Raw genomic sequence first — 26,168 nt, forward strand, 5'->3', positions numbered from 1 at the left:
GATCTTCTCGTTAAGCACACAAGATTCCTAGACCTTGTGGGGGGGGGGGAATCCTTGAGGATTCTGCTCAAGAGCTGCCTGTCCTGTCAGTGTCTTCCAGGAATACAGTCTTTGCTGCTTCTATCTCCCTTAGGAGTGTGTACCTCATCGTCTTTCTCGAAGTCTTGAGTCCTGGCCTTAACCTTTTCCTCCCCCCTTTGCTGTCCAGACTCAGCACTGGGTGTTTTCAAGCCAAAGAGAGAGCAATGAGCAGCTTGTACTGAAATCAATGTGCTCTCTGTCATCTTCTGGTTTTGCCTTTACCCTTCCTCTCACTTTACCTCAGGATATGAAGATGGCAAGAGCCCCTTCCATCTGACTTGCACTACAGATGCCCGGCTACATTTCAGATGGATGGCAAGCATATTCGGCAATGCTATTTGCAAATGCCAATCAAATGGCTTTAACTCCGTTGTGCATGAAGAGCTGATGAAACGCCACAGCTGCATCACCACAGATGCTCATATGATTTCCAAACAGTCTCAGGCCACCAGACATTCTGGACAAGGGAGTTCCACCTCGCTGGTGAATTTTCACATACCTGGTTACATCATTTGTCTTTTATACAAGCATTTGAAATTCAGCGAACCTTCCTATATATCGCCAAAGTGTTTATGTTACTTAGCAAGTTTTATATACCACTTAATCAGAAAAAAACAATCTCTTAACGGTTTACATAAAATGGTACAAAATGTTAAACGAGATACTTGGATTTCAACGTGCAATTTTTAATTAACATTGGTAAGGCTCTCCCACCCCACCCCCTTTTTTTTTAATCTTTCAATTTTGTTGGGTTTGAAGTGAGAAATTCCACAAGTTGTCAGTTACGACTGCACGGTATATCAAATGCTGTAAGAAGAATTATACACACAGAGAGAGAAAGATTAGGTGTGTGCCTAAGAGTCCGACAAATTCCTGATCTGAATCAAGCTGATTTGGATAAATTCAGGAGATGTCTGAGCCAAACTGGGCTCCCTCTAAAATGTTCCAATCCAAATTAAATCCCCTCAAAACCTTGTGCACATTAATCCAGAGATTTGGAGGCAGAGACAGAGAGACAGGCAGTGTATCTGCAAAAACTGCAACATTTATTCCCAAGTTTGCGTTTATCAGGAAAACACAAGGGTGGAAAATGTGGGGCCGTAGTTTTGTGATGGACAGCTTTCACTTTTAACTGGGGAATCTTTCCCAGGGTTCTCCTTTCTTCCTTCCCGTCGCAGTGCTTTTGGGAGGGATGCAGATACAACTTGTCAGAGGCTGATGCTGTGCTTTCAGTGAATTTTTGGCTACATGTTTGTGGCAGCAGCAGCAGCACATAGTGTTCCCAAGGATGCTCAAGGCCCATCACAAATGGGGAGCTGCCTGTCTCCACTGCTGCGCTTTCTGTGGTTGGCTGCTGCTGGCACCAACGCCCCTGGCAGCGCATGGAGTTCCACAGGGTCCCCACAAACTGAATCAAGCTGTGCCAGCTCCCCTCTTGCCTGGCAGCGAAGGGCACGGCACCCCTTCCTGCTAAAGGCAACTTAATAACAGAGGACCACGGGTGCCAGGGATGAAACACTTTAAAGTTTCTTTCTGCAGTGTTTTCAGCTGAGCAGGAAAACTAAAAGCACCCTAAAAGTTTTTTTCATTCATTTTTACAGCCGTTCTCCTTCAGTTTGGCTGCCTTCTTTACTGTATATGGATATAAATTGCCCACAAAACCACAGAAGGGAGAAGGAAGTAAATCCCTTTGCAGTGCCCACCCCCCCTTTAACATACCTAGCAGAAAAAATCCCTGCGCCCGTCCATCTGAAATTTTCCAGGTTTCTTACCAAAAGCACTTCTCTGTTTTCATACAAACTGACCCCAGAATAGGGGAGGTTAAGTTACACCTTTTAAAAACTACCCTCAAACTTGCAGAATAAGCCACCCTTCTCAAATTTGTTGGCAATTATCTTCTCGGAAGGGACTTCTAGGCCTGGAAATTTCATCCAGAAAAGTTTATTAAAATAATAATAATAAGCCAATGTATCAAAGTTGCCCAACACACACAAAAAATCTCCAGTTATTTATCTGGAATCCTTGGCCCAACAGCTGATCCTGCAATGTTCCCTGAAGGTTATGGGACGCGGGTGGCGCTGTGGTCTAAACCACCGAACCTCTTGGGCATGGGTAGGCAAACTAAAGCCCGGGGGCCAGATCCGGCCCAATCGCCTTCTAAATCCGGCCTGCGGGCGGTCCGGGAATCAGCATGTTTTTATATGAGTAGAATGTGTCCTTTTCTTTAAAATGCATCTCTGGGTTATTTGTGGGGCATAGGAATTCATTCATATTTTTTTTCCAAAATATAGTCCAGTGCCCCACAAGGTCTGAGGGACAGTGGACTGGCCCCCTGCTGAAAAAAATTGCTGACCCCTGCTCTTGGGCTTGCTGATCGGAAGGTCAGCAGTTCGAATCCCCGCAACGGAGAGAGCTCCCGTTGCTCTGTCCCAGCTCCTGCCAACCTAGCAGTTCGAAAGCACACCAGTGCAAGTAGATAAATAGGTATCACTGCAGCAGGAAGGTAAACGGCGTTTCCATGCGTTCTGGCTTCCATTACAGTGTTCTGTTGCGCCAGAAGCCATTTAGTCCTGCTGGCCACATGACCCGGAAAGTTGTCTGTGAACCAACGCCAGCTCCCTCCGCCTGAAAGCAAGATGAGTGCCACAACCCCATAGTCACCTTGGACTGGACTTAACCATCCAGGGGTCCTGTACCTTTTTTTTAACCTATGAAAGGAACCATGATGGGACTAGGAAGCAACACTGCAAGCTTGCTGTCAGATACCAGCTACTGAAGTAAAATATTACTGAGCGTGAACTATGCACATCAGATATTTAGAGAATATTCTCTATTAACATTTGTAAATAATAATTATCAGAATTTTTGGAAGCAACACTCTTAGGACAGGCAGAAATTCAGCAGATGATGTTTTCCCCATCGTTGCTACTGAATTCTTATTACCTATCTCTTAAGACATAGTGCCTCTTTTAAGAAACAAAAAACCCAAAACCTATTCACGTGAAGAGTTAAGACACAACTAAACCCAGTGGAATCATTGCGCTGAAGAACACCAACTCTTTATAGGACTGGACTGTGATCCATCCAGCTCCTCTGAGCGAATTGTAATTCTGGGGAATAGGTCTACTCAGATTGAAGTTTGCGTGTGAGCAGTTTGGGCACGTATGGGTTTAGGTACAGTTAAAGAAACATGGTTAAACATTGTGCAGTGTTGCCTTGTGCATATTTTCTCAGAAGTAAAGCCCCCGGTGGTGTTCAGTGGGGGCCTACTCACAAACAAGTGTGCACAGAACTGCAGCCTCATTTTCCTGAGAAAAGAATTACCTGGGGAAAGTATGAAAGTCAAATCAACTCCTGTTGAAGCGTATTCATTCTTCAGATGTCTTAATGTTGTCGCTCAGATACCTGTTTCGGATATGTATGTGTTTATGCGTATGTCCTATATAAAATTATAATGTATTTTGTACTGAAATGTAGAAATTGAAGAAAGAAATCTTCATCACTTTTTAATGAAGGAGAATCTGCAAAAGCACTAGTATTTGAAAATCACAGGTTTCGCAAGAAAAATGATAGTGATCTTTAAACTCTGTAATCTAAATGTGTTCTGGTGTGGGCAGTTCACATTGCACAATAAAGTCTTTTCACCTTATGAGTTGCGGTGGTTTTCCCCTCCTCTCCATAAACTGAAACACCACGAAAAGAGGTTGCCTAAAGCGGAGTTTCTCTTGCTGTATAAGTCTGCCTGACCTTCTGGCACACACCTTATGCCTTAAGACCTTACGCATGGTGCAAAAATGTTCCTTTTCTGTTGCATTTCTTATGTGGAGAAAGGATCCTAAAAGAAGGCAGGGCTGGCTGCAACACTTGAATACCAAGACTGCACACCAACAGAAATCCTTCCAGGTAATCTGTTTTATGTGTATAAAAAGAAACACAACCACTAGCACCCCCTCAAACTGTACCCTTAAAAATATTTTATCTCCGCCTGAAGTCTTTTCAGTGCAGCTGGGGCTTCATCCAAATGCTGGACTCTCCATAGACCATTTTCTAGTCTTGTCTACAGAGGCACCTATGTAGATGGTCACAGTTTGAAAAACAAGCACAGAATAGGGATAGTTTTACTGTATCAAGGTAGTTCTTGCACTTTAAAGCTTTAGGTTAGCAGTTCTTCGTCTGGACTGCCATCTTCTGGCAGTTTTCTGTAACTCTTCACACAATAAAGGCAAGTGCCAGAAGATCTGGGGAATCCCTCTATATCTTAAGAACTAAAATACATGTGATAGTACCACTACCATGTCCTCCTCTGAAAGGAAGCAGGTGCTGATTTTTATGTGATTTATAGCGCAGCATATCTTGGATTCAAAGCTTCACAGGCAACTCAACTTATTTGTTCATTAGCCTTTTTTAATTTATTTATTTTTTGCCATCACCTACACCAGCTCAAGGGACGCGGGTGGCGCTGTGGGTCAAACCACAGAGCCTAGGACTTGCCGATCAGAAGGTCGGCGGTTCAAATCCCTGCAACGGGGTGAACTCCCATTGCTCGGTCCCTGCTCCTGCCAACCTAGCAGTTTGAAAGCACGTCAAAGTGCAAGTAGATAAATAGGTACCGCTCCAGCGGGAAGGTAAATGGCGTTTCCGTGCACTGCTCTGGTTCGCCAGAAGCGGCTTAGTCATGCTGGCCACATGACCCGGAAGCTGTACGCCGGCTCCCTCGGCCTATAGAGCAGGATGAGTGCCGCAACCCCAGAGTCGGCCACGACTGGACCTAATGTTCAGGGTTCCCTTTACCTTTACACCGGCTCAAATGCATTTGCCACAGAAAATTAAGCATTAATCTTGACTATTGCGCTGTCTTATAAATATTACGGGAAATGCAAAGTAGTCTTATGCTATTCCCCGAGCATTCGCTCATCTCTTCTGGAGGAAACATCTCATTAACGTAGTCTCCATGTTGGAGAATGTTAGCAGTATCAGATTTTGAGGCAGATGCTAAAAGCTCCAGCATGCTTGCTGCAACTTCAATAATATCCTTTTCTGAAATTGACTTAATTCCTTGCGGTGTGCCTATTACTCTTTACAGTTCTGAAGCCTATCGTGTACGTTCAAGTGAGCTTATTTCAGGATTGAGGCCCAAGTGCTTTTGTTTGTTTGTTTGTTTGTTTGTTTGAAGGAGCAAAAGTGATTTCTTGATCCTGGCTCCCTTTAATCCACATCTTGAGTAATTGAAAGGCACTTAAATTGTTGGATAGAAGCTTGAAATTAGGGCTACAGTAGGCTTCCGTTGTAGGATTACAGTAAAAATGCATCGCACCCTTTCCCCACCACAGTCTGCTCAAAAGTTTTAAAGGCCAGGAGATTTAAGAGAAAACATATTGCTGAGAGAAACCAGATATTCAGGTACTTGATAAGGCATACCTTCCCCAAAACATCATGCTACCCCATCTATTAATAGCATCTTTGAATCAAGTCACAGGGAGATGCAGCTATTCAGTGTGTCATGGAGAGCTGCTGCCTAAAATAGAAGCTCAGTAATCTTTTATGATTCTCTAATAGGAGGGCTGAGGGACGCGGGTGGCGCTGTGGGTAAAACCTCAGCGCCTAGGACTTGCCGATCGCATGGTCGGCGGTTTGAATCCCCGCGGCGGGGTGAGCTCCCGTCTTTCGGTCCCAGCTCCTGCCCACCTAGCAGTTCGAAAGCACCCCCGGGTGCAAGTAGATAAATAGGGACCGCTTACTGGCGGGAAGGTAAACGGCGTTTCCGTGTGGTGCGCTGGCTCGCCAGATACAGCTTTGTCAGGCTGGCCACGTGACCCGGAAGTGTCTCTGGACAGCGCTGGCCCCCGGCCTCTTAAGTGAGATGGGCGCACAACCCTAGAGTCTGTCAAGACTGGCCCGTACGGGCAGGGGTACCTTTACCTTTACCTTTATTCTTTCACATTTGTGTGTGAGAGAGACTTGTTTACGGTTAAACATTGTTTCAGGTATAATTTTAAATTGCAGTTCAATTTGTATTGAAGAAATTACTCGTTTAGCAATTGTTCTGAGGTCTGGGATCAGATCATTGAACCTGTCGTTTGAAATCCAAGAGCTGTGAAAGTCCAGAAAGGTCAAGGTCATTTTGTCTAGCACAAAGGCAGCAGAGTATGGGACGTGGGTGGCGCTGTGGGTAAAACCTCAGCGCCTAGGACTTGCCGATCGCATGGTCGGCGGTTCGAATCCCTGCGGCGGGGTGCGCTCCCGTCGTTCGGTCCCAGCGCCTGCCAACCTAGCAGTTCGAAAGCACCCCCGGGTGCAAGTAGATAAATAGGGACCGCTTACCAGCGGGAAGGTAAACAGCGTTTCCGTGTGCTGCTCTGGTGCCGGTTCGCCAGAGCAGCTTCTTCACGCTGGCCACGTGACCCGGAAGTGTCTGCAGACAGCATTGGCTCCCGGCCTCTAGAGAGAGATGAGCGCACAACCCTAGAGTCTGTCAAGACTGGCCCGGACGGGCAGGGGTACCTTTACCTTTACCTAATAGGAGGGTACATCACACATATGCTTATGTTCAGGAAGCTCTGTCCAACAAAGCAAGACCAATGCCGAAATTAAATTCGGGGGTGAAATGGTATTATCTGTGCTAAGACCATCCTCGCTTCGCTTCTAATGGTTCCTTTTCTGATTATATTTCCCACTTAACCATATATAGACAGCGGCTTCACACTTTTACTGTAGCAGCTAGCTACATAACCAGAAAAGCCATGAGAGGAATGATCTGTTCCCTTTCAAAGCAATTTAAACAATTCTGAACCCAGCATTGGATGTGTCATTTGAACGGGAACAAGAATTTGCATCTGAGTCTTTGATTTCCAACACATTTGCAAGAGAGTTGATTGCATCCCAGTGTTGGTGCTAATCAGATACTTAAGAGACTACCTTATTATATCTCTTTTCTATATCTTTGGTGATCACTCATAGCCAAGAAATAAATTATTATTATTATTATTTGTACCCCACCCATCTGCCTGGGTCTCCCCAGTCACTCTGGGCGGCTTCCAACAAAGATTAACAATACATTAAAATGTCACACATTAAAAACTTCCCTAAACAGAAAGATTGTCTTCCATGAACACAGTCTTCTTAACAGTGAGTGCATAAGTGACTGTGGAGGCCAATTCTGGATCCACACATCCTTCCACAGTGGGGGCATAGGGTTCCGGGCAGGAGTTGATCACGGTGAGGGTTTGCCAAGCATGCCTTCCTCTTAGCACGTTTCTCCCTTGCGTCCTGAGTTCGAGCATCTTCAAAGCCCATGACACCTTTGGCTGTTCTCCAATTGGGGTGCTCGCAGGCCACTGTTTCCCAGTTGTCAGTGTTTATACTACATTTTTTTATATTTGCCTTGAGAGAGTCTTTAAATCTCTTTTGTTGACCACTGGCATTACGCTTTCCGTTTTTAAGTTTGGAAAGAGTAGTTGCTTTGGAAGACAATCATCAGGCATCCGAACAACGTGACCAGTCTGACAAAGCTGAGGTTTGTTTTTTAATAATTTTTTATTAAGTTTTACAATTTTATACACATTACAATCTCAAAGAAAAAGAAAAAATACAATTTCCATATTCCCCACCCCCATGACTTCCCTCAACTTCCTCTTCTGGTTCTTTACGTAAACTTCTCCTGCTTGTTTTATTATACCTTAATATTACATTCTTTAGATTAAATATTATTCTTATCCTTTTTATACGGTAATTGTTTTCAAATAGCCTCTTACACTTTATCATTTCCCAATTTTTACACCTCAATCTCCATGTTCGTTTTGTTAATTGTGTTTACTCAAACCCTGCTAGTGAGTTCACTTCTTTACAGTGTTTTTGTAAGTACCACATAAATGGTTCCCAGCCTTTTTAAAATTCCCTATTGTCTTTGTCTCTTAAGTTTCCCAGTTAGCTTCGCCATTTCCGCATAGTCCATCAGTTTTTCCTTGCCGTTCTTCTTTAGTTGGTATCTTGTCTTTCCGTTTTGGGGCTAGTAGTATCCTAGCCACTGTTGTGGCGTACATAAATAGTTTCTTCTGTTCCTTTGGCAAGTCTTGACCTATAGGTAAAGGTAAAGGGACCCCTGACCATTAGGCCCAGTTGTGGCCGACTCTGGGGTTGCGGTGCTCATCTCGCTTTATTGGCCGAGGGAGCCGGCGTACAGCTTCCAGGTCATGTGGCCAGCATAACTAAGCCGCTTCTGGCGAACCAGAGCAGCACACGGAAATGCCGTTTACCTTCCCGCCGGGGTGGTACCTATTTATCTACTTGCACTTTGATGTGCTTTCGAACTGCTAGGTGGGCAGGAGCTGGGACCGAGCAACGGGAGCTCACCCCATCGTGGGGATTCAAACTGCCGACCTTCTGATCAGCAAGTCGTAGGCTCTGTGGTTTAACCCACAGTGCCACCCGCATCCCAGTCTTGACCAATAATGCCTAGCAAAAAAGCTTCTGGTTTTTTAACAAAGGTTATCTTAAACATTCCTTTCATTCAACAAAGTTGATGTTGAAGAATCATTGCTTCGACACTGGGGATCTTTGCTTCTTCCAGGACACTGGCATCAGAGCCAGGCTTTTAGTGTAGCTGCCCATTTTGTGCAATAGCATTTCTGTTGAGACGCAACAAGTTCCTACTCATCTGCGCTCTCTGGAAACAACAGAAGAGATTTTTGTTCTGATTACCTTCCCCAGCTGGACTAACAGGTTTCTGTCATGAGAGACTCCTTGGCATTGTTTCTGAATTCATTTGTTGCTTTTGTGTTGCTTCTTTTCAGCTGCTTTTGTGGTTTGAGCGTTGCCTTGAAAGATGGGTGGAAGGTGATTTTTAAAAAAAAAATAACGAAAATAAAATTATGAACTTCGATAGATACTTCCAGGGCAGTTCACATAAATACAGGGGTACCTCTGGTTGCGAAAGGGATCCGTTCTGGAGCCTCGTTCGCAACCTGAGCAGAATGCAACGATTCGCCGCTTCTGTGCATGACGTCATTTTGAGCACATGTGCGAGCGGTGAAACCCAGAAGTATCCCGTTCCGTTACTTCCGGGTCGCCGTGGGACGCAACCTGAAAAGATTTAAACCTGAAGCGACTTTAACCCGAGGTATGACTGTACAAAAAAAAGAGGGCATCAAACATCTCAATGTAAATGGACTGCAAAAAGCACTTTAACTGGTACCAGAAAAAGACATAGACTCTACCAAGACACGCCATCATCAGTGTAACCGCGCATCTTTTGTTATCATCCTCTGGACATGCCCCAGAATTGTCCTTAAATAAATGTGGGGCACAGACCTGACCATTATGCTTGTTTTGTTGTTCTGGCACATTTGCTGTAGACTGAAACCCATATTATATTCTTATATTAAACAAATACATATCAGTAAGGTCTTGGCAGCTTACGGAGCTTTGAGAGGTCTTTTAGGGTGTGGTTTTATTTTCTGGGAGGGGGGGGAGCAACTTCTCTCTTTACAAGGCATACGAGAATTTTATAGAGTTGTAAAAATAAAAAATCCTCTATATTTCTTCCGTACCTTTTGGATAATGTCACGTATGACCCCGAAAGGGCACCAATTCCTTCCTCATGCCTGAGATTACACTTATGCTAAATTTTGAAGGGAGCATGTGTTACATTTGGCATTGGTGTTTATATTTGAAGATAGGGAACATTTGTGCAACTGGGAGAAAATTGTTTGCTTGTCACCCGCTACGATATACACAGCAAAGTAATAATAAAAGCCCTAGCATCCTGGTTGGAAATCCAAAAAGAAGAGATCTCTATCTGCATGGACAGAGCATTCCGAATTAGGTCAAGAACTGCCGGACCCAATAGGTGGCCTGGAGATTGCTAGTCTTTCTTAACTCACGAATTTTACAAGATAAAATAATGCAAGCAAATATGAAGAAAAAACTCAGAATTGAAGAACAAGAAATTATAATCATGTGTGAAATACCAGCTAGGTTGAGGAAGAAAAGAGGAAAATATAAACACTTAACAGATGCATTCAAAAAGAATAACATCCCCTTCCGCTGGGAATTCCCGGAAGGAATTTCATTCACTTATAAACAGAGCGGGAAGAGGCTGAACTCAGAGGAAGAAGCAAAAAATTTTTGGAGGAGATATCATAAAGCATTAGGAGGGGGAAATGGATGGGACAGGCGAGATACGAGAGACGAACAAGAGAGTGACAAGGGAGAAACAGGGGAAGATACAAGATGTTAATGACAGAGTAGAAATAAGGAGGAACTTTTAGACGATATACAAAGCAAAACACTTTGACCAGAATATTTACATATTTTATTAAATCTTTACAATCAGCAATTATAATTAGGTACACAATTTTATATACAAGGATTATATATACACTTTGAGCTCAGACTTCTACATCACAGTACACAGTTGCCCTTAGGAATATTGTACACACTTAAAATTACCAGACAGTAAAACCCAACAACGGTCGTGTTGCAGCACCCCTTATTACACTTTTCATAAATTACATCATAAGAAAATATATGGCTGTAAATTGGGCTGGTAAAAAGTCTTATAAAATCTGGATGTACGGTTATGCATTCATAGAATGTTTCCTCTGTTGTCCTAACTATAGGGTTTCCCTGGGATCTCTATGAACCTGCTATAAATAACTACGCCGAAAGAAGCACAAGACAGCAGGTTTAGGAAGATCCTGATTAGAAATTAACCCTGTTATTGTGCCAGCTCATTTGATACCCTCTCCTCAAGGAACGCCTCAACCACATACAGGAATGCTTGTCCAAAAAAGGGGCTTCTGTTGTGATATGAAGATATTAACTCATAATTGGTAAGCTCTCTCCAAAAGACAAGTCTCCAAATTTAGCTACTAACATGTAAACCTTTTTTGCTATTGTCCAACAGGCTTATGGCTATGATGAAGAACAAAAAATATATAAAAGGGCAACCTATATCTGAGGTAGACTCTACCACCGTTCAGATGCTCCTTTCTAATGGCAAGGGAATCTTTCAATAATCCCTGAATTAATGAGGAAAACTCAAAAGCTTTGCAGATATTTTGATGTCAACACATCAACTTAAAAATCCACATTATGGACTATGTACAAATAAGTAGCAGGTAGCTCACACTCTTAATAAATTATCGGTAGGAAGAAATGAAATTTAGCAGCTGCTGTTTTGTCTAAAACACTTGGTGAAGATACAATGACTAAAGATTCAGTTCACCAGAAACACCAGTTCACCAGAAACACCAAATGATCCGTTACTATTGAAGGCCTAATGAAAATAGCAGTTTGATGGGGTAAGTTATAGCCTAGGACAGAGTTAATATTGAGAAGTTTTTTACGAGTGGCACTATTACTCAGACATGCAGAACATCCCAATTGCTTTTTACAGTTCTAACTTAAAATTAAGTGCATTTGGCCCGAAACGCACACATTCTCCTCTAAGCTCTAGGCCTAAGTTACTAAAGGACACTTTAGAGAAGCCTCTATTCAAATTCCCTGAAGGAACAGTCCACGTACAAAAAAAATAATCATTACAAAATTAAAGCCTCCAGTCTAAACATAATTCATCTCTGGGAACTCCACATAAAAATGCCGAAGGGCCCACATCTAACACTCACATGTGCAAATGGGAAAAAGAATTGAAAAAAGTTAAAGGACACTTTTATTCATTTGTCCACTAAGATTTCGCACCACTGTTTCATCCATAGGAATAAGGTCTTTCCACCTGGCTGATGTTTTTTAGAAAGGTGCCTTTGCACCTTTTTGTGCTAGGATCAATCCTCGGGTTCGGACTGGAAATGAACCTAACTGTTATATAGCCAGTTTCTAAGGATTTGTGTTGCACGCGACATTGACGCAATCTGGGACTGGACGGATAAAGGTATACTTGCCCTTTGAACTGCTCAGTTCACTGGGGTACAAAAGCAGAGGGCAGGTTTAGTTCACATACCAGTAGAATCCCAAGAGATACAGCTTTACTTTCTCCCTCTATGTATGTCTAAGTCAACGGTTGATAATTCACTTCTATGGGGAATGTAAAGTGCTGTCTTAAGAAAAAGTTCGTGCGCTCCAAAAACGCCCATCACCGAATGAATTTCGGTGCGAGCACTGGGGTACAGCCCTCCTCTCCCCACATACTGCCCAGCACCCTAACAGGGATTCTGCTAGTTCTCAATCAAAACAAAAACACATTTATACATAAAGTGGCAGAACAGGGCACAACACATACTGTGCCGTGTCAAATCGGTTTCCTACAGCCAAAAAACCCGAGAACAATAAAGACAAACGTAATCAAGACTGGATATAAATAAGCAACGTCTGGCAGTCTTGCGTAGATGCAGTTGTATTGTTTTTCTTTGTCTTTTAGCTACATGTAGGTTTGTAAAAAAAAAAAAAAAGCTCACTTTAAGACATTTGTGAAACATGATTGCTGTCAAACACACTAGGATTTCTACAACTTTTTTTTTAAAAAAAAATCTACACATGATACCAGTCTTTCACTAACTTCATACTTTCCTATGGACATACTGGCCTTTTTGTGCACAGAAATTTAAGCTGTATACAGGAATAGAGAGATGTTACTGACGTAAGGCTGATTTAAAGTTGCAAAAAAATAAAATGAAATAAATTCTATCCCAGCACTATCTGATTTGGTACCTTGCCCAGAAAATCGGCAAGGACGCAAGTTTGGCTTATTTTAGCTCACGATTCACTGTGCAAGGTTCAAAATCAAAGTAATGGGAGTGTAGAGAAGAGGCTATGCCCCATTACTCAGATTCAAGTTTCAGAATTAACTACGGTTTTATTTTTTATTTTTTGCTAATCGAGCACATAGTCTGTAAATCAAAGGCAATCTTGACTTGAGCTAGGAACTTAAAAAAAAAAAAATCCAAGTTATCTTGGTCGCTCTTCAAAATAATAAATGGAAGATGTGATAAAGGAGGTACAGCACACTCGCTATATTAAGTGGCACAGGACACGTCAGAGCTGCCCACTGTTCTGCCCTCGCTTATAAAGGCCACCACAGCCTGAAGTACCTTCTGCCATGTCTCCATAAAAAGGCTTCTGAGATACGGTATAGACCCTTGAAAAAGCATCATCGCCAACAGCCAGCCTGTAGCCATCAGGTGCTGTGCCCCAACTAGCCATCCAGACTCGGTGGTGCATTGAAATCCCCGTTTCATTCATTCATTCTCTGCTTCCTAAGGCTTAGACAAAGCTCACTTACAGCAACGTGGAACGCAGGAGGAATCCAAATCATTCCCTGAATGAACCTCCTGGGCTACAGCACCATGCAAAGGAACCCTGCAAATGGGTCAATTGCACATTCCCATTTTCCATAAAACAGGGGGAACAAAAACAAGACAAATTTGAACACATGCTGGCTTTTGCCAATGGAACCTGGCTGCTCGTCACAATACTGAACAATTCCTTTTTAAAAAAAAAAATTCAGATGCTAGGGTCTTTACTATCCTCCATCAAGTTCACCACTTTGTAGTCCCACAAGCACTTTATTAGAAGTTATAGTTCATCCTTTTCCATCATTTCAAAAGCTTCTATGTCTTCATTCCAATCAGCTAATATTGATTCCATAGACTGTCCTTTATTATTATCCCAGCTATCAGTGGGATTGGAGTCAGTTTCAATCTTTGATTGTTCCTCGGGGTGATTTTCCAAGTCTGATGCTTGACTACTAGTTTCCTGGAGTTTATTAGTTTCCTGGAGTTTAGGGATACAGGATTCCTGGTCCATAAGAGAAACACTATTGCTGCCCAACTCTGCAGGTGACTCCAACCCACCTTCTCCTTCTGGGTCTTGATTGACCAAGTTCAAATCTGCTGAAATCTCTTCTGACCTCTGGTTATGAGAATCATTATCAGATGACTTCTGATCCATGCTTTCCATTTCCAAATCTTAGAGGGGAAAGGAACACAATGATTTTTTTAAAAAACTGTAGTTTATGACTCTTGAGTACAGTCGTACCTTGGAAGCCGAGCGGAATCCGTTCCGGAAGTCCGTTCGACTTCCAAAACGTTCAAAAACCAAAGTGCGGCTTCTGATTGGCTGCAGGAAGCTCCTGCAGCCAATCGGAAGCCATGGAAGCCACATAGGACGGATGGCTTCCAAAAATAGTTCGCTAACCGGAACAGTCACTTCCAGGTTTGCGATGTTCAGGAGCCAAAATGTTCAGGAACTAAGCTGTTCCACTTCCAAGGTACGGCTATATCTGTTTTCAAGCTTTTGTCAAATAAACACAGCTATTAATAATGTCATAATTAACCCTCTTATTACACAGGTTTGAGAGTTTGAGGCTGATAGTTATTTTTGGAACAATTCCAAAGAAATTTTCTGCAAAGAAAATATATGCATGGTTTCCAAGGTCTCTAAAAATCAATTACTATAAGCTGCCCAAAGGACCCTTTCGGTCTGAACTAACCAATGGCTGATCTTTCAAGTGGTTTATCTGCCCCAAAGTTCCTAGAGATTATTAGTGTCCATATGTCACCTATGAGACCAACATGTGAACAGCACCTCAATGACTTGAAACATACACTACTCATGAATCAAGGATTAGGCAATTCTGGTTCGTTTTGCATCACAATTCAGCATTGTCAAAGCAAACATACCAAAGGATAAATGCTTTCAGAATTTTGGGCAAAGACATACAGATGTTTGATACTTACTGCTATCAATAATGTAGTTTGGAATCATTTTATCTTTAAATATAGTTGCTGACAATCCAAGGGTAGCACAGGAAGAAGGGAAAAAGCACATATGCATTTTAAATTCAGAAATTTCCTAACTTACAAAGGCAATTCATTCATTAACCTAGCTGCTGCTTTAAAAAATGGTTTGAAGGAACGGCACACCAACGCAAGACTACTGTTGACATGCCCTTCCTGCGTACAAAGGCATCCTCGCGTTTGACTTTCAGACATCTCTGGAAGATTATTCTTATGCTATGGGGTCTACAACATCCTTTAAAATGTCCCTTGAGCAGCCAATCATTTTAATTATTGCTTTGTATTGCTTTTAAATGTCTTTATGTTGTTGTACACCGACCCGCTGTTTTGTGAGAGGGCAGTTCCCAAATGCTTTTATAAATAAAATGTGATACAGCGGTCAGAAAGTTGCCACCTGAAGAGAAATATTCTAGGAACATAAAAGGCGGGAGAAATCCAGGGAGCTTTAAAGAGAATGCTAACTTGGCCCTAATGAAGAAGAACCTACTTGCATCTTAGTGCTGTTATGCCAGGCATAGGCAAACTCTGCCCTCCAGATGTTTTGGGACTACAACTCCCATCATCCCTAGCTAACAGGACCAGTGGTCCGGGATGATGGGAATTGTAGTCCCAAAACATCTGGAGGGCAGAGTTTGCCTATGCCTATGTTATGCGTTTGCTGATCTTCCTGAGACTCGCATTCATCCTGTTATTTTGGCCTCTCTCCTGTTTCTATATTCTCCGGTGCTGAAATTTGGACTGAATTAACTGAGCCGGGGCCACCTTTCACACGCTAACATGGTTTTCGCTCTTACCTCTGTCCTTTGCTTTGTCAGAAAGCAGCACTTCTACAGCTTCATATTCCTGGATGGCATCAAGGATAATACTGCCTTCCTTGTTGAACAGAAACAGCATTGGCACAGTGATGTCGTCTGTATTCTTGCCATCGCCTGCCATCTGGAAGAGAGGGGCTGTGTCGCTGCTGCTTCCTTCATTGTCATCTAGGTGGAACGAGTAGGGTTTCCATTAATATTAACTTTCACCCACTGAATTCTCAGTGCAACCTGAAAGTTACTTGGGACCTTCAATCAGTATAAAACCTGGTTAGCAGAATTCAGACCAATACAACCAGATTCACTTATACAGTGGTATCTCGGGTTACATACGCTTCAGGTTACATACACTTCAGGTTACAAACTCCGCTAACCCAGAAATAGTACCTCAGGTTAAGAACTTTGCTTCAGGATGAGAACAGAAATCGTGCTCCGGTGGTGCGGCAGCAGCAGGAGGCCCCATTAGCTAAAGTGGTGCTTCAGGTTAAGAACAGCTTCAGGTAAAGAACGAACCTCTGGAACGAATTAAGTACTTAACCCGAGGTACCACTGTAAAGGTAAAGGTACCCCTGACCATTAGGTCCAGTCGTGGACGACTCTGGGGTTGCGGCGCTCATCTCACTCTATAGGCCGAGGGAGCCGGCGTTTGTCCACAGCTTCCGGGTCATGTGGCCAGCATGACTAAGCCGCTTCTGGCAAACCAGAGCAGCGCACAGAAACACCGTTTACCTTCCCGCTGGAGCAGTACCTATTTATCTACTTGCACTTTGATGTGCTTTAGAACTGCTTGGTGGGCAGGAGCTGGGACTGAACAACGGGAGCTCACCCCCATCGTGGGGATTTGAACCACCGACCTTTTGATCGGCAAGCCCTAGGCTCTGCGGTTTAGACCTGGTGCTGGTCCTTATCTTTAAAAATCCTAAATGGCTTGGAACCCGAATACTTGAAGGCATGCCTGTTCTCATACAACCCACTGTGAGCTCCTCAGGAAAGGTGGGATATGAATGCAATACAGGCAACCAGATAATCTTGAGGTCTTTGATCGCCCTTAACCAACCGCCTACTCTATAAGATATGCATTATTCAACCACAAGGGCTTTTTCACCCGTGAGGCATCCTGGTTTTTGGAATAAACCCAGTATGCGGCACCCACACTGTGATCCTTTAAATGCCAAGGTAATTTTTTATTTATTTAATGAGACAATTTGCATTACCCAAGCCTTAACCTGGGTAATAGTTTGAATTACTTCATGCTGTACACTGAATTAGAAGGAGGGTCGTATACAGTGGCACCTCGGGTTAAGAGCTTAATTCGTTCTGGAGGTCCGTTCTTAACCTGAAACTGTTCTTAAACCTGAGGTAACACTTTAGCTAATGGGGCCTCCCACTGTCGCCACTGTGCGATTTCTGTTCTCATCCTGAAGCAAAGTTCTTAACCCGAGGTACTATTTCTGGGTCAGCGGAGTCTGTAACCTGAAGCGTCTGTAACCCGAGGTACCACTGTATAAAGGTTTAAAAGGTTTTAAATACAGTGGACGCTCGGGTTGCGAACGTGATCCGGGCGGGATGCACGTTTGCAACCTGCAGCGACAAGTCTGTGCAGGCGTGGGTTGCAATTCAGCACTTCTGCGCATGCGTGATCACCAAAACCCGGAAGTAACCCGTTCCGGTACTTCCAGGTTTCGGCGGTCCATAACCTGAAAAAACGCAACCTGAAGCGTCTGCAACCCAAGATATGACTGTAAATAAATATTATATAGATAGGCTGGGATGCACATTGAAATTGTTCACATTAAAAATTATTAGGTTAGAAGGACTTGCTGGAAATACGATCTGAACTAGAATACAAAACTGGGAGGTGAGAGGAGGTCATGGACATAAGTAAAGGGGAAAGGTTATGTAAAGGTTTAATTTGTTTTTGTTTCATTTTAACTTAATGCATTTTTATACTTTTTGTTAAGTCTTCTTTTTTTATTCTATTTTATTGTTTATTTTTATCTTTTTACTTTTCGCTTTGTTAAGGTTAAATTTTTCTTTGTATTTTGTATGGTTTTTCTTTCTCTTTTTTGTAACTTTAAATATGGAATAAATATCATTTAAAAAAAAAAAATTATTAAAATGCACAAGTCACACCTGCCTTAACATTTCAAGTGTCTCACTGTTAGCCAAAAAACCTTTATATAAGTTTTCTGTTTCACTTACCAATAACGATGCCACCTATAGCCCCAGCTTTTTGGATGTTCCGTGCCTTTTCAGCAAACATGCACTGGCCTCTTTGCATCAAAGCAATTTTATCCTTCAGCGCTTCAGGGTTGGTGATCTCAGAGCATCCATTATATGGTTTACTGACTGCAACAAATCCTCTTGCCTGTTGAAGAGGTGAGAGGCTTTAGTATACGGTATTCAAGCATGTAAACATTTGCATTTTTTGCACTAAAATATATGAAGAGCATACTAGGAAATACAACTATCATCATCAGGGCCAGATTTAGGTTTGATGGGGCCCTAAGCTACTGGAGGTAATGGGGCCCTTTATATGTCCAGCTGTCCCCTGTCAACAACAAATTGTCACTATTGTTTCTTTTGAATATATGCTATATGGTCATTTATGGACCTAATAGGCATCTAAAGCCATTTGCACATGCAGAATGTAGGCACCCTATATATAGAAATGAGCAAACCAGTGATATTTTAGGGAGCAGGCTAGCAGGCGGGGCCCATTACTTACATCATAGGAGCCTACACAACACAAAACACTTCTGCTGTATGTAAGTTTTGTTTTATTTGTTTTTTATCTTATATTTTGGAATCGTACATCCAGGTTTTTTTAAAAAAAATTGGGGGACCCCATGAGAGTGTGGCCCTAAGCTATATCTTGTTTAGCTTATATGTAAATCCGGCAGTGATCATCATCCAACTCAGGGCTAGCGCTCTTAAACCCAGTGAAATCTAACAGCTTTGGCACACTGCACTGGATTGTGCCCAATAACTGCAGTGAAGGCAGTTATTGCAGAACTCATTCACAGAACCATAAAGTTGGAAGGGACCCTGAGGGTCATCCAGTCCAACCCCCTGCGATGCAGGAATCTACTGCCCAACGTGGGGCTCGAACCCTGAGATTAAGAGCCTCATGCTCTACCGACTGAACTATCCCAGTAGGATAATTCATTGCATGCTAAATCAGAATAGTGGCATTTGAAGCTACTGCACTTTATAAAAACGTGTTGCCTGCAACAAATCATGCATCAGCTGATGCGCAGGAAGTTCAATCACGCTTTCCAGCCAGATCCAGCTATCTGCCCCACACCTGACATCACATACGCTGTCAGGTATGGGATGGGTGGGTATGGTTTGGGGCAAATGGCCTGGTGGGCAAAATGGCGAGCCTCAATTGGCTTCATACATAAAACAATCTTGCCCAGCAGCTATTCAGACTGTTCCCCTCCACTCCATTTCCTAACTCATTCGAGTTAGCCATCTGTTTTTGGCCTTAGTTATTCAGAGTTGCTTTGTTTTCTTGACTTAGGGGGCTTCTAGAACAATTCCTCTTCTTGTTTTTTTTAGACTTAGCATATAGAATAAGAGAACAGGGAGAACATACGATTAAAGAGATTGGAAAACATTTATGGAATATACGGGAAATAATTGTGTACAGCTGAAAACGCTGGCAGCATTAAGATAAATTCAACAAGTTTTGATGGATGCAATAATGGAATACTGAATGGTATAGTTTATATATACAGGGATTTATGTATGTAAGGTAAACCACGAAAGAGAAGAAGGGAAGTCATTGATATCTTAAGGATGTATAAATGAGTATTTTAAATTGTAAAACAGAAAACTTAATAAAATGATATGGAACTCTTTCTTTTAGATACATTAAATTTCTGTATGTTAACAATTTCCCATAAGTTCTGTATAAACCATACAAGTGGTGTTTTTTTTAATCACAAGGCTGTAAAACAGAACGAACCCCTGATTTGTGTTTGGAGAGATCCATTCCAAACTGCGCAGGCCCAGCTGTCAAAACCACTCTGCCAAAGAACGGGTGGGAAACAATTTGAACAGCACGAGGAGGTAGCTGCTGCTCTTTTTGCTGTTGACTGGACAACTCAATCATTTCTTGCATGAACCGTAGACCATCCTCCGCATCAAGTGAGCTTGCTGCCTAATGAAAAAGTAAGCAATATCTAGCATTTTTTCATTCTAACCCTGCAGACAAAACATGCAACAGTATTTCCTGAGGAAACTTGCTAATTAGTTTGTTCTGAACTTCTAGAGATCCAGCGTTAGCCAAAATATTTTAGAATTAGTTTTTGGTTTTTTTTTAAAAAGTAAATAAACAGTTATTTGTATCTGACAACACTTCCAAGGGTATTTTCAGTATAAAATTCCACATGCATGCTAGAAATATAAAAACACAGGCAAAAGAACCATTACACTGCCAGCAGCAAGACACAATACTCCTCAGTAAAAAAAAAACAGTTCAGAGAATTCAAGATGCCCTCTGGAATAAAGCAGTCCTATTCAGTGCCAGAAAGTCCTCAGCACAGGTGAGGAGAAAGGCTAACCTGGAAAGTACTAGAGCCTTGGTGTCACCACTGAAAAGGCCCTGTCATGGTAATGACCTCAAAATTTGAAACACATTCAATTCACCTTCACAGCTTACCACTAACAAATATTTTGAAAAACCTATCTCCCACTAAACATTCAGACATGATTGAATGGACTACTAGACAGTATAACTGTGTTACTTAGTTTGTGTAACATCAGGAAAAAGGACTTGTTGTTCAACAGCTTCACAGAAATTAGGACAAGTATTTCAAGATACTTTCTTGTGTGCCTAAATTTAAGAGTGCCAAATAGCTGTAGTATTTGTAGAATTTGTACTGCTAAAACAGAAAGGGGTCAAACCATCGTAAGAGGTGTTGAAATTTTGGGAGGTTGGATAGTTACAATGGTCTCGAGGGTGGGGTGCACATTTTTATTTATTTATTATTATTACCTTGTCAAAATACAAAATAAAGATAAATAAAAATAAATAATGTGAGTGCATAAGGATTAGTAAACAAACTCAATGACTTAAGGTCAGTCCGACTGAAATACAGTGGACCCTCCACATACAAATTAAATTTGTTCTGGGGGTCTGTCCGCAACCCAAAAAGTCTGTAGGCAGAGGCGCCGCTTCTGAACACGCACACGGTCTGATTGCTTCTGCGCATGCGGCAAAACCCGGAAGTATACATTTCCGGGTTTGCCGCATTCGTAACCTGAAAGTTACGTATCCAGAGCGGTACGTAACTAGAGGGTCCACTGGATAAACTTATTAAGTTTTTTTCTGACAATAGTTCAGATGAGCTATTGGTATCCAAACTGGCAGGGTCTGGAGCAAAATGAATTGATTATAAATTAAACATGATTATAATTAAAATCTTAATTCTAAATAAATCATTATTTTATATGCAGGTAGTTTGTTCATAATGGAAAGTCTTAATTTATTCCAATGTATTATATCCATATTTATACCTCTCCGACCTGTACTATAATTAAACTGAAACAACTTGTTCCAAATAAAATAAAATAGAGTGCCTGCATGTCAACTTCCTACTGAGGACAAGTACACTGAGGGGCTATGACAGGGCAAGATCTTACTTGAATAGCATGTTGCACCAGTTGGACTCTTCCATCTTTGAGGTGAATCAAGCTGACTCCCATCTTCTTTAGGATCTCTAAATGCTCAGGATTACTGGCCATGAAATCCCTGGCTCTCAGGGGGGGCTTTGGTCCGGTACCCAAACTCTCTTCCCTGCAAGAGAAAGCATGCCATCTACATTTTAAGAACGGAATTGATGGTGCCTAAATAATATACATGAGGTGCATAAGACTAAAATATGCTATGCGTAGCCGTCAGAAGCCACTGAACGGGTAATAAAATGCATGAAAAGGCTTCTGGAAGTTGGCAGGCTGAAACCCAAGCCTTGCTTTCTCTTACTGCACACTGCCTAAGTGAGGGTGTGAATTTTATTCTTCCCTCGCTGTGTCACCAAACGCATCACTTGTCATGTCATTTTTCTCCTCTCTCTTTGCCAAAACCCATCCACGCAGATGTTTTTGACTACAACTCCCATCATCCATTACAAATAGACGAGTTGCAATCAGGCTGGGAAATTCTGATACAAGAACCTTAGGCATATTCCGTTGCAAGGAGTCAATCCAAACCAAGCTGTATCAAATGATTTCATCATTATGTGTTAGTCAATGCATAAAAGTATATCAGCTCAATATAAGCAGCTGTATCACCTAGTTAGGGACGCGGGTGGCGCTGTGGTCTTAACCACAGAGCCTAGGGCTTGCCGATCAGAAGGTTGGCGGTTCGAATCCCTGCAATAGGCTGAGCTCCCGTTGCTCAGTCCCAGCTCCTGCCCACCTAGCAGTTTGAAAGCACGTCAAAGTGCAAGTAGATAAATAGGTACCACTGCAGTGGGAAGGTAAATGGTGTTTCCCTGCGCTGCTCTGGTTTCGCCAGAAGCTGCTTTGTCATGCTGGCCACATGACCCAGAAGCTGTCTGCGGACAAATGCCGGCTCCCTCGGCCTATAGAGTGAGATGAGCACACAACCCCAGAGTCGTCCGCAACTGGACCTAATATTAGGTCAGGGGTGCCTTTACCTTTACCTATCACATAGTTATGAAAGGTATAAATGATCTTACGCTCTGGAAACACCCCTAGGACAACTCTTGTCCACCACATTTTTCAGAGGTTCCCTGATGCTCTGAGCATACATTGGGTCATTTGGAAAGAGGATCTGAGTGTTGGGGCATGTCCAGTCAAAGTTGCTATCATCCAATTCTGTGTATTCTGTAGTCTGCAAAGGGGGAAAGAGGGAGAATTTAAGCGTTGTCTTCTCTTTCTTTCTTTAACCATGCGCAGTCACAATATCCAAATGTGTTTGCAACGAAAGCACAATTACAAACCTTCCAACCACAAAAAGGAATATGCAGCGTTAAAATGTCAAACAATATATTGTTACAACTGTACAATTCTATGATTCTATGTAAGGAATCAAGTTACAAAAGACCATATTTTCATTTAGAAACTCATTACCTAATTTACGTTTGCATAAACAGCAAAGCATGACAGTTTGTGCAACAATGGAAGAATAATCTAAAAATATTCTAAGAGTTACTTTTACAGAGGAAGATAAAACTAGCCTGCAATTAAATCAATTCAAAAATATGAAGCAACACTCACAATGTTTTTCCTAGGGGCCGTTTGGTTTGCAGTAGATAGCCAGAGAGGTAGCAAATGAGCTTCTGTAGTAAAGATATAGTCTTCTATATCGAAAGTCAGGTCTTCCTTATCAGCAAAGAGCAGGTATAAATATTTAAACATTTCAGCCAGGAAGAAAGAATCCATCCTAGAAGGAAGAAATAAATAGACTGAAGTATCATTTTCCCTTCTTGATACACAGTCGTACCTTGGAAGTCAAACGGAATCAATTCCGGAAGTCTGCTCAACTTCCAAAGCGTTTGGAAACCAAAGCGCGGCTTCCGATTGGCTGCAGGAAGCTCCTGCAGCCAATCAGAAGCCTCATCGGACGTTAGGCTTCCAAAAACAGATCGCAAACCGGAACACTCACTTCCGGGTTTGCTGCTTTCGGGTGCCAAAACGTTCAAGAACTAAGCTGTTCGAAAACCAAGGTACGACTGTATCACTAGCAACAAAATGAAAAACAAGATATACTTTGGAGTAAAGTCAAAATGACAACTAATGGGGAGAACTTCGCTAAGTTTTTCCAAAGAACGCATACATGGCTAAAGACTTAAATAGCAAGAATTTCACGTAAAGGATTGCTTAGTCCCATGTGATCCTGCCCACCCACTTAGGTCTCTGATAGAAATCTTGCTCTGCGCCAACATCTTAAGGGCCTTCTCTGATGCCGCACCTAGTGGCAGAACTTCTTCCTCCAAGGGCCTAGTCTGACCGCCTCCTTATTGACATTTCGCAGCAACTCAGTCCAGACAGTCCAGTTTGGCTGTGCCTTCAATTATTTGTATGCTATTTTGATGTTGTCACCTTATTTTCTGCTTCTGATGAGGGCTTGGACCCCAAAAAAGTGCCTTTTGACTAGCAGACAGCTATTTCTGTTCATAGAAGGGCTGTTTCTGCTGTGAGAAAAGTGACCCCAACTTCTTCTGCGTCTACAAGCTTGAAGACCTTTTGATTTCCCCCCAATTATGCCACAACAGGAGTGGGAAACTTTTTCTGGCTAGTGGGCCAGATCCTAACTTCCTTGACAGCAATTCTGTCAGGTGGGTGGGATCACCTGACGTTATTATGAGGCAGGAAGTTCCCCATGCCTGCAATTCGTCTTCCGTTAGGGTTGCACAAGTTTACAGAACAGCACAAATTCTCCCACCTGTAGTTGTTCAGATCTAAGCCCTTGTTTTGTGTGTGTGTGTGTGTGTGTGTGTGTGTGTGTTTCTTAACAAGACAGTAGTTTCGTTTATTAGAGGGGCAAGAAAACCAGTGTGGACATAACAAAAGAGGATCTGGTCATGTCAACAAAACAGTAAAATTTCTGGTTTAATGCACAGAAGTAATAAAACTGGCCAATAATCCAGCAGGCAATGGTGTCTTGGGGCAAGAGAAGTACAGAAGATGAATGTAAACTGATAAAGTACATTTTACATTTCTACAGCCTCTTAAGAACCTCTAAATAACTAGCCGCCCTTTGTGATTGGTTATTTTTCTCTCTCCCCCCACATTCGTCCCCCAAACTCTGCCCCTTTAGACGACGATGGATTTCACAAGCTCCCATTGTCCATGAGCAACTGGCCGAGGATCGCCAGCTCCCTGGTCTTGTTTCCCCTGCCTCTTTGCAGAAGAGGCATTCCTCTGCCTCACACATGCAACAGTGAAATTCAGCCTCTTAGGGCAGGGTTGGAGAAAGCAGCAGCCCAGCGCCGCCCCCCACCCCCAGGGACAGATCTAAGCCCTTGTTTTCATGCTATTTAAATGTCTATTGTTAAATACATTAACAAGTTAAATACTTAAGTTAGGTGCCTTGAGGAGGATCCGATATACATATATATATATATATATATATATATATATATATATATATATATGGTAAAGGGACCCCTGACCATTAGGTCCAGTCGTGACCGACTCTGGGGTTGCGGCGCTCATCTCGCTTTATTGGCCGAGGGAGCCGGAGTACAGCTTCCAGGTCATGTGGCCAGCATGACTAAGCCGCTTCTGGTGAACCAGAGCAGCGCACGGAAACACCGTTTACCTTCCCGCTGGAGCGGTACCTATTTATCTACTTGCACTTTGATGTGCTTTCGAACTGCTAGGTTGGCAGGAGCAGGGACTAAGCAATGGGAGCTCACCCGTCACGGGGATTCGAACCGCCGACCTTCTGATCAGCAAGTCCTAGGCTCTGTGGTTTAACCCACAGCACCACCCGCATCCCTATATATATACACACATATATCTCTTAATAAAATAAAAATCATGAAGCACTTGTTAACTTTTACTAAAGTATTAAGCCAGAGAAGATTTAATGTACAAAGAAATCCTACCAGCATGAATGCACGGTTGCAAGATTAAATTAGCAAAACCTAGCAACGCTTTTCAGCTAATTACCTGTCTTCATGGCTTCCAGTACGAACATCCTTCATAGCAGCAAATCCACAAGGTACACGAGCGTATTTATTTAAGTTTTCAATTAGTGTTTTTCCTACTTCTAGGTAGTAAGGATCTCCAGTAGCCTGTTTTTAAAGGAAGATTTTTTGCACTTACTCCTAGAGATACGCTATACACACATTACATTCTTATCTGTTATTATACTTTGATATTTGACTTTGCACACATTTTAAAGCTTTGGATTTAAAGTCAAACTGCACTGCTAAATACATACTAGCCTGGACGGAAGAATATTCTCAGAGGGAGAACAGAGCTGAGAAACTGTTTGCAGTCAGCAATTCAAGGGGCTTCCCAGCCTCAATAGAAAGCTCCTTTATTTTGTGCAACAAGTTAGAAAGTCTCAAGCTCATCTTATTGTTAAAAATACTTGCACTGCATAAGTATTGTTCTTGACCATGCATAAGAAGACCAGAAGTACAGTCAACCTGCACCACAAACAGGGACGAATCAGAAGCCCAGGGAGGAAGTATAGATGGAAATTACCATTCTCTGCTGCTTGCCCTAAGCATCTGATAACAATCCTACTTATATTACCTTTCAGTTTGGAAGCTGCGCTTAGCTATCCCAGTTCATAATCATCAATAGGCCTCCTTTTTCAAAGCCATCTAAGGTTAGAGGCTGTGTGTAGTAGTACCTGCTGGCATAATTTCAGAGCAAGTGAAAGAGAAAAATCTCTTCCCACTATTCATGATTTTGAAATACTTTCATATCCTGCCCCCAAGCCCCAGTTAATTCATTCGTTCTAAGCTAACAAACCTAATTCTCTTTAGTCTTTCTTTATGGGAAAGTTGCTGCATATTCTTAACCACTATAG

The 26,168-nt window shown here is 42.3% G+C and overlaps 2 protein-coding genes across 4 annotated transcripts in view; one reads left to right on the plus strand and one right to left on the minus strand.

The window, feature by feature from the left end:
• Positions 1-26,168, plus strand: part of LOC308480524 (carboxyl-terminal PDZ ligand of neuronal nitric oxide synthase protein-like) — a 132,382-nt gene that overhangs the window by 75,166 nt on the left and 31,048 nt on the right. The window contains exon 11 of one of the 2 annotated variants that reach the window (XR_013988119.1): positions 8,168-8,252. The exons of the other annotated variant lie outside the window; for it this stretch is intronic. The gene's annotated coding sequence lies outside the window, so the exon portion shown is untranslated. Of the gene's footprint in view, positions 1-8,167; positions 8,253-26,168 lie in introns of those variants that run through there. 2 annotated transcript variants of the gene reach the window in all.
• The window catches only part of EDEM3 (ER degradation enhancing alpha-mannosidase like protein 3), a 36,816-nt gene continuing 21,015 nt past the window's right edge, over positions 10,368-26,168 (minus strand). Inside the window, exons 13-21 of one of the 2 annotated variants that reach the window (XM_081012117.1) lie at positions 25,295-25,419; positions 22,895-23,060; positions 22,354-22,508; positions 21,296-21,449; positions 19,617-19,811; positions 17,846-18,011; positions 15,626-15,811; positions 14,772-14,819; positions 10,368-14,000 (exon numbers count right to left, since the gene is read on the minus strand). In XM_081012117.1, coding sequence (XP_080868243.1) covers positions 13,609-14,000; positions 14,772-14,819; positions 15,626-15,811; positions 17,846-18,011; positions 19,617-19,811; positions 21,296-21,449; positions 22,354-22,508; positions 22,895-23,060; positions 25,295-25,419 — 1,587 coding nt within the window. In that variant the 3' untranslated portion in view covers positions 10,368-13,608. The remainder of the gene's footprint in view (positions 14,001-14,771; positions 14,820-15,625; positions 15,812-17,845; positions 18,012-19,616; positions 19,812-21,295; positions 21,450-22,353; positions 22,509-22,894; positions 23,061-25,294; positions 25,420-26,168) is intronic. The other variant, XM_081012118.1, reaches the window with a different exon arrangement.

Source organism: Podarcis pityusensis (genome assembly GCF_964106645.2).
Source record: "Podarcis pityusensis genome assembly, chromosome: 6".
Taxonomy (NCBI): domain Eukaryota; kingdom Metazoa; phylum Chordata; class Lepidosauria; order Squamata; family Lacertidae; genus Podarcis; species Podarcis pityusensis.